This window comes from Pistacia vera, unplaced genomic scaffold (assembly GCF_008641045.1).
Source record: "Pistacia vera cultivar Batoury unplaced genomic scaffold, PisVer_v2 Contig564, whole genome shotgun sequence".
Taxonomy (NCBI): Eukaryota; Viridiplantae; Streptophyta; class Magnoliopsida; order Sapindales; family Anacardiaceae; genus Pistacia; species Pistacia vera.
Window position 1 is genome coordinate 440,779 of NW_022196406.1, and position 9,143 is coordinate 449,921.

Sequence of the window (9,143 nt, forward strand, 5' to 3'; positions counted from 1 at the left end):
CACTCCTCTGTTTAGGCATTCAATCTCACTACAACCTACTGGCACCCAAGCTCTTACTCCTAAGAGCTATACACCCATGTCGTGGTTCTAATCTCTGACTAAATTTATGGTAACCCTTCCTTCCCTTAACCTTGACTAAATTAGCCTCATTCAGCCTTGCTAACTTGAGCGTCGGAGTGCCTACGACAAATGGCAAACACCTCCCTAGGTGTTTCTTTTTCGCTTCACGCTTGTTTGCTTTGTGTACAGGTGCAGCGGATTGCTAGTGGCCTCAACCTCACGAGATCAGACACTTTTTCTATAACTGTAGATTTTTTGCATCCACATATGGCAGTGTGTGTGTATATATATATATATATATATATATTTCAATGCGAAATTCATATGTTGCTGTGTTCCAAAGCAGTGTTAAATTGGGCATTAAACTCTTAATTAATATGTTGACCATCACCCTCCCAATTAATACTTTGTTGTGTTCCAAATCAAGTTTACATTGGGCACTTCTCGCTCAATTAATACGTTGACCAACACAATATTTAATGAAAAGTTTGAAGAAAACCTCATGTGCATTATAAAACCATGACATTCTTAACAATCTCTCAAATTTCTTTCTTGTTTTGATTTGCTTCTTACATCTCCCATGGCTAGCACATCTAACAGACGCAACTCAATGCCTAGAGGAGGTTTCTGTAAATACCTCTAAGATCAATGGAAGAAGATACAAACCGATTTCCACCTTCAAACGAAGTTGCAGTAAGTTAAAAACCTCTTTCAATGCAAAATTCATATGTTGTTTTGCTCCAAAGCAATGTTAAATTGGGCATTAAACTCTCAATTAATATGTTGACCACCACCCTCCCAATTAATACTTTGCTGTGTACCAAATCAAGTTTACATTAGGCACTTCTCCCTCAATTAATACATTGACCAACACAATATTTAATGAAAAGTTTGAAGGCAACCTCATGTGCATTATAAAACCGTGACATTTTTAACAATCTTTCAAATTTCTTTCTTGTTTTGATTTGCTTCTTACATCTCCCATGGCTAGCACATCTAACAGACGCAACTCAATGCTTGCAAGCCCAACAGCTATGGAACCCATATACAAGAGCATAAGGTTGCAACTCCAAGATTTGAAAAACAAGATTAAAGAGCTAATTCACAGGCTCGGTGAGGACTTTGAAAGTCTTGTTTTTTAAGAAGCGTTGCTCAATGACTTTCCCCTTATGGCCTCCTACAACATTTTTTTGGATGTAAACAATGCTCAACGTACTAAAGACAATAATATTGGGAAGAATGTTGAGAATACAATTAACTAAATGAACTTGATGTTGTGGGATTAGGGAGCAGTTTTGTCATCATGTTTTAATATGTGTTCCTTATCGTTTTTGCTTGTGTTGATGTTATGCTTACCTTGAATAAAATCGATGTATGTGTTTGTTTCCATGATCATGCGTGTTTGATTTTATTTTTGCTTCAACCAAGTCATGTATATCTTATCTTCATTTACTTTGATTTTATATTTCATTTTAATTAGTTTCTGTTTGTTTATAATGAAAATGAAATAGAAATCAATGTACTACTTAATTTTTATGTTTATAATGAGCTACCATAAATTATTATTTATTTTTTTTTTTTTTTTGTTTTTTTTGTTTTTTTGGTTTCTTATTGGGACATCCAAAATGTTTTTAATTTCTGATGCTACAGTAAGAAGATTTATTTGTAATGTTTAATCTTCTGGTGATAAGATTTGGCAAATGCAACTATTGCAGGTGTGTTTTGACAATTGATATGGGGTATATGGATATTGCTATCATTATACCTAAAAGGTATTATAAGTTTTTTTGTGGTGCGTGAGGCTGGTTGGAGTCTAGGTATTCATTGAAGAACATGATTTTCCTAAAATTTTATTAATTTGGTTGAATGAAAATAGTGATTGTGTGATGGTGGTAGCAGTGGTTGGATGGCGACAGTGATTTGGTGGCGATGGCAATGGCAATGGCAGTGGCAGGGGTGGCGACAATGGTTTATAATGTATTACTTGAAAGTCTATCCTTCGAATAATCACAATACAAAACAAAATACACTTCCAAAAATAACTTAAACTTAATCGAGAGAAAACAACCTTGAAGAAGAGAGAGCATGCAGACATGTTTCCAACAAACAATATTGCATGGTTTAGGGAAGACTTTTTTTTGAATTAAAGTTGTCATTGTTGTTTTTTTCTACTAGAAGCCATGCAATCTGTAACCAACTAAACGTTTAATTATATTAAAATGTTACTGTTAAGTGGCTAAACCCTAAATCATAATAACATCAACCAAATTAGTAACAAACAATTGTGTTTTTACAAAAAAATAATAATAATAATAAATAAAATTACTAAGCCACTTATCAATAACTAAATAATACCCACAACTCATAACAATCAGGAACATCAAATAATTTGACCCAAATCATTCAAACAAAAAAATCCACCCTAAAACCTTTGTCACTACTATAATCTGATCCAATTTCTCTTATCAATATCGGATAACTCTTGAGTGATATTCATTGTCTGATTAATATCACTGTCTACATTCCCTATCCTTTCACTCATTTTGCCACTCCTAAAACCCTCGTTAACATTTGACATATAAATGTCTTGACTTATGTTCATATCAAAATAACGTACATTTTCATTGATAGTCGCATGCTCGTTACATGCACTCTGTTGTTCAACCTAAAAAGCAAACCAAAATGTTTTTAAAATCCGAGTCAAGTTAAAATGTGGTGTCAATGACAGTAAACAATATCATACAATGATTGTACCTGACTTGGAAAACATGCTTGTTGATTCCTGGCTACATTATTTTGGCGGAGTTTGTGTCGTGATTTGTATTGATTACTCCATGGACGTCACGACTCCGAGTCACAAATGGATCAAAGACAGTTGTATTTTTTCCCCTATTGTCATCATCTAGTTGCCTCACAATAACGTCATCTAAGTTCTCTTCTTGCATACTCATCCCATCATGCCAATTCAACAATTCTGCCTTCACGTCTTCTAACCTCTTGTCCAGGTACTCCAACTTGTTCTTGTTGTCAAGTCAACAATGATGCGCTCTTTGAAATTTCTTATCCATCCTCTTATACGTTTCATACTCTTATGTCATATGCAGATGCCCTCCTTTGAAAAACATATAGCTATGTCATCGATACCTCCTTATCAGATAATGCTCATTGATCATTTAATGTCTTTCACATACAATATCTTAAAAATATGGCAACAGAGGATTCCCTTTGATTCAAATTTCCTGCAATTACATTAAAATTTGAAAAGGAAAGAAAAATCAGACATTAAAATTTTACTTGTCTGAATGAAACCAAACACAATGAAACCAATATTGCAAGAGAACCGTAAACCAAATTAATTTCCTGTTTCTAATAACTACAATGAAACCAAATTGTCAAAAGCTTAATTTATAATATGTAATTTCAGTAAATTATAGAATATTCAGGTTCCAACCGATATCACACGTAATATTAGTAACATTCACCATATACTCAGGTAACTACAATATATTACTCGTGTCAATAACATTTCATTAATGTTAGACTATTAAATATGTACCATAAATTCATAATTCAAACCTATATCACACGTAAAAGACTTTGAAAATTTTGAAAGAAAGTAAAACGGGGATTATCACACGTAATACTTCTGAAAAAAAAAAAAATATATATATATATATACAAACCTGCAGTTACTCCTCAATAGTTGTCCATCTTCTGTATACTCAACTTCATAAGTGAACTCCTTGTGATACTAGTCATTCACTATACATCTCTCCGTCACCTTGAACTTCTCAACACCATCTTCCTACACTTCCTCATCGATATGTGGAGTTACATTGCAGTACAACATGTACCTTAGCTCGTTCTGGACAACCTTGAACATTTCGTTTGTGAATGCTCGTTGAAACTTCCTCTCCCATTCAAATTCAGAAATGCACTTAATCACTATATCTTTACTTCTAAAACCAGCATAAAACTCTATCTTATCGCGCATAGCAATCTTGTACTAATCCACAAATTGGTTAAGAGTGCTCATCGAATTCATGTACCCATCAAAATATGCATGCATGCCCTCACTCCTTTGAGTTGATAGCATTCTGACCCAGAATCTGTTGTTCAAATAAATTGGCACCCAATTCACCCTTTCCCTACAAAGCCTCAAAAACCATTCATTTTCTTGTAGCCCATGCCTCTCCACAAACCCATTCCAATTGCTCTCAAACATCTCAACAGTTAAGCTATCATGTATGACAGCTTTAAACTCACGAAATACAATACCATAGTCTGCAACTCTCTTAAACTTCTGTGGGACCTTACATAGAATATGCCACAAGCAAAATCTATGAACAATATTGGGCATGACTTCTGACATGGCTTTCTTGATACTTTCGCATTGATCAGTCATTATGGCTTTTGGATGAACATCTCCCATTGCTAACAGCCAACAAGTGTACAACCATTTAAATGTATCAACGTCTTCATGTGAAATCAAGGCACAACCTAATAGAATGGACTGTCCATGGTGGTTGATGCCCACAAATGTGATGAATTGCATTTTTTACCTGTTCACTAAGTATGTTGTGTCAAAGCTACCAACATCATTGAACTCCTCATAAGCAACTTTGGAACGAGGATGAACACAAATGACATTAGACAACCTAGAATCACTATCAACATCAATCAAGTGAAAAAAAAATCTCTATCCCTTTGTTGCATCCTCAAGAATAATTGGTGGATTGACTCAGCTTCAACTTCACCGAGTCTCGGCCTCCTTTTTCTTCAATGAAATTGCGACAATCCTTTGGCAAACGTGTTAGATTCTCTGGCCCACCAGATTGGACTTCAAGCAACCTATTGCTTTTGCAAGGCCTGATCCCAACAATATCATTAGCTTCTAGATTTATCCTCACTTCATGATTCAAATTCATGTGCCCTTCCATGAGCCTACACATTGATGGATCCAAATCATGATTGTGATTTGTCTGAATTTTTGTAACCTGCCACTTTCCCTTAGGTCTTAGAATTACACTTAACCTAGCAGGACAATTTGTCCTCTTTGAGGACTTCTCATAATATGCTTTCTTTCCTTTGTCACAACTAATAGTCTTATATCTTCAATCACCATTCCTCCCCTTATATTCTGATTTCTTCGCAATAGCAAATCTTTTATATTTTGCATGCTCTTTATATGCCTTGAAGTGAGATTCCAAGCTATGGAAAAACATACCTAGTTGAGGACCATGTTCAACAGTCGCTTCTGTTTCATCAGTACTTGCTTTAGTATCCGAATTTACAATTTCATTGTTGCAGAAAATTGCTTCCAATTTCGCGTTTCGCTCTCCAGATTCCATAATTTCCTTCCAAGTCAAATAATGAATAATGTTTTCCTTCCAACATGAAAATGAGCACTTATAAATGAACGAAACCATACCAAATGAAATACGAACACTTAGCTTACAAAACAAACTTCCATAGTTGCCTAAGTTCTTAATTCTTACATTACAAAACATTCTTCATGATTTCTCTTTAAATTAAACCAATTTCATTACAACTTCTCTAGCTGCTAAATGTTTACATGTCCACCATTTTGGTCTTAAATTTTCTTTCTTGCCTTTTTAAAGTCTCGGACTATCAATACTAGATTGTTATCATATTTAACTATTAATGAAATTAAACCATAAATTAACTTAATTAAACTGTGTAACCCTTGAATTAGTAATTTAATCAATAATTGGTTTTTTTCTCAAAGAAAAAGAATAAGGCAAAGTGAAATTATTAATAAGAAGATGGAATACGAGATAAGTCCAAAGGGAAATTTATATTGTTGTTTCAATCAAGTACTCTTCCCAATTTCAAAATATATTTCTTCAATAAAAAAGAATTACTGGTCCATCATCCCCAACTTTCTTCTCGAAATCCTAATTGTTTTGAAAGTAAAAAGTGGTAGTTATAATCGCTCAACACCTAAAACTTATTCTTCACTACAAATACAAAAACAAGTATTGGATAACGATGATACTCTTATTTCTTCGAAAACTCTTAGGTTTTCAGATATGAACATTTACTATCCAGTTCTCTCTATTTTATCACATATGAACTAGCATTTTTTATCCAACTATCTCTATTTTATCAATTACAATATATAGAAAACAATAATATACAGAGAAACGTTTTTTATCTGTTCTCTCTATTTATCAATATTCAGATCAATATACAAAATACATTCAGATCAATATACATAAAACATTGATATACGAAAAACATTTGTTTATACAGCTCTCTTATTTTATCCACACAACATTCAGTTCAATATACAAAAAACATTTTTATCCAGCTTTTATTATTTTATCCACCACAAACATCAGATCAATTACAGAAAACATTTTTTTATCTTAGCAGCTATTTTATCCAATATGAACTAGCATATTCATTTGTTGGCGAAAATGAGATAAAACAGTGTACCTTTGCATGAAACTATGTTGAAAATCAATGTATTTCACTTTAGGGGCTTCATAAGGGATTACCTTGCAAATGTTCTGATACAAGAAAAAAGCATGCAACCTCAGTCATCATCCACATCCATGCATTTCTACCTAGCTAGTCATCACATTGCTTATACCTCTTTATATTGTACCAACACCACAAGATTGTTAACTCTATTCTTTCATGTTCATAGCAAACACAAAAATCTATTGCACAATCTATTCATATAACTCGTAGCTTCATTCATCTCGTCTTTTTCCACCTTTACGTAATGAGCCACTGAAGTTACCTGTTTTTTTTTTTTTTTTTTTAAGCTGTAAGATGAAGGCAAGATGTAGAATAGGAAAGAGTTTACATTTTTTTTTTTTTTTAAGAAATTTGATTATTACAATAAATTATTCCAACTTATATTTTGAAAATATGAAGTAATAATTACTCTCTCTCATCCTCCATAACGTCAATGGAGGAAATTGTTTTCCCTCAAAAGATAGGTTTAGGAGCCAAAAAAAATTTATTTACTAAAGGGTAAACTTGTAAATTTACCATCCCAAAAAAGTTTTTGATCTGGATCAACTTATCCAAATAACACTATCTATCTTTTAAATGAGTACTACAACTCTCGTTATATACACACAAAAAAAGTACAAAATACCCTAAACTTATCCCTACAAATCAAAGCTTCCTATTAACTACCCTTATCCTAGTCAATATACAATATTTTATAGCAAGGATACGATTTTCTAATCTAGAAAAAACCAGTATTTTTTTTTCACATTTAAAATATTTTTCATACAATCTTAAAATACTAAGTCTATTGGAATTGGAATGACCTACTTGACAGCTATATGCTTATGACTATTGAGTGAGGCAATATTTCTTAAAATTCAATTATTTTTTATATAATTAAGTTTTTTAGTTAATAGAATCAAGCTAATAAACAATTTGACATTTATAAGTTAAAATTAAACATATAGATAATTATATTTAAAAGCAGATTTAGATTGGAAAAAGTTATATTCAACTTAAAGTTATCAATGAAAATCATAGTTCATCAGAGTTTTTATTAGAAAGAATAACATTCAATTAAATTATTAAATAGAGATTAAATAATAATAATAATAATAATAATAATATTTTTTTAAATTATATTAAATAGGGCTTAAAGCAGTTAACTCACTTAATTGAGGCCTTTTTTAAGAATTGAAGATCTCGATAAGCACAAAATCTATGAGCACAAATTATATTAAATAGGAGTACCATGTCCATCGGCCAAGTGACATAGTATTGGTAAGGTTACGAAATCGATGAGCTCGTATTTAAGGGAAGCGTGCAGGACACGTGCTTGAAGAAAGGGTAGAGTTGGCAATAGAGTGCGTTGTACACTTTGTACTCATTATATTTCACAATGCTCAGTTCTACCTAGTATAATTGTACTTGTATGGTTTTAGTCACATTCAAAATCTTTTACTAAAATCCATACCAGATTCGCCTTTTACCTTTATAAATGATGCTTCTCGGTTCAGCCAACAATGAACATGTATTTTATTTTATTATATTGTTATGCACGGGAAAATAAAGAGCTGACGTGGAAGGAGTCAAGTCAGGGTAACCTGCCCCTGAGGACAATGTGCGCACGTCAGACCTGCGAATAAACATGGAGCTACACACCGTCCATCTCTCTGCAGCAAGTCATGCAAAGTCAGCTTGGAAAAAGGGAAACGGGACGTGAAGATGGATGACGTGCTGACAATCACACCAACCCATAGATTTAATGATGATTACACGCTTCCATTCGAGATAAAAGAAGAAAACCTCACCATTAAGGGGGTTGGTTCATTCATTACCCAGAGATAACTCTCTCTTTGTAAAAAAGTAAGAACAAAGTTCTTTTATTAACTCTCTTGTACGTCAGTCCGCTTAGCGACCTGACCCACACAACATCAATACAAATCAGTGGACGTAGGATTTGCTACCTTAGCAATCCGAACCACTTAAAAAGTCCCTTTTCATTGATTTCTGTGGAGGCATCCTTGTCACGAGCATAAAATTCATAAAACAGTGTCACTCAAGTGACAATTGGTTGGTGCGCAAATCGAGCATCAACAGTTTGGCGCTAGAAGGAGGGCCTGATTTAGCGTCTATCCTTCATCAGGAAAACCTTGGACACTATGGTTGACAGCTACAATGGCCGCAATCTGAAACGGAGCAGGGGAATCAACATGCGAAGGAGTCCCCCCAGCCCGAGGGGCAACCCTTCCAACGCACCTCCAGTTTCGCAAAATGCTGTTGGGAATACCCCAAAGCCGCAACTGGACCCTGTCATTCGAAGCTACCTGGAGAGGTTCGAAATACTCTCCAGACGGTCAACCAGGTTGGACCGCTGGACCAAGGCATGTCGTCCGCGACAGCCGGTGCGGTGCAACCGCCAAAAACACCTGCAAGCGCGCGAAAGCACGGCAAAGGGAAATAGCACGTGCCTGCGAGCACTGCAGCGCGAAAGCGCAAGGGTAAGCAAGTGGCAAAAAAACAGCCTCCGAGCTCCCAAGGGCCAGCAAGTACAGAAGGCGCCCGAGCAGGATATCGGCAAAATAAGACTCGGC

At 34.4% G+C, this 9,143-nt stretch overlaps 1 protein-coding gene across 1 annotated transcript; it reads right to left on the reverse strand.

The window, feature by feature from the left end:
* Positions 1-4,778: 4,778 nt before the first annotated feature.
* Positions 4,779-5,411, reverse strand: LOC116108443 (protein FAR1-RELATED SEQUENCE 5-like). Its single transcript, XM_031394692.1, has 2 exons — positions 5,288-5,411; positions 4,779-5,146 (listed from the first exon to the last, which is right to left on the reverse strand). Exons 1-2 carry the CDS (start codon positions 5,409-5,411, stop codon positions 4,779-4,781), a joined length of 492 nt encoding a protein of 163 aa, XP_031250552.1.
* Positions 5,412-9,143: the final 3,732 nt, after the last annotated feature.

Bases quoted from the DNA above. Each gene is read 5' to 3' on its own strand.
- LOC116108443 (XM_031394692.1), bottom strand. From the start codon at position 5,411: ATGGAATCTGGAGAGCGAAACGCGAAATTGGAAGCAATTTTCTGCAAC. The intron at 5,147-5,287 runs GTATGTTTTTCC...GTTGTGACAAAG, and splicing joins TGAACATGGTCCTCAACTAG to GAAAGAAAGCATATTATGAG.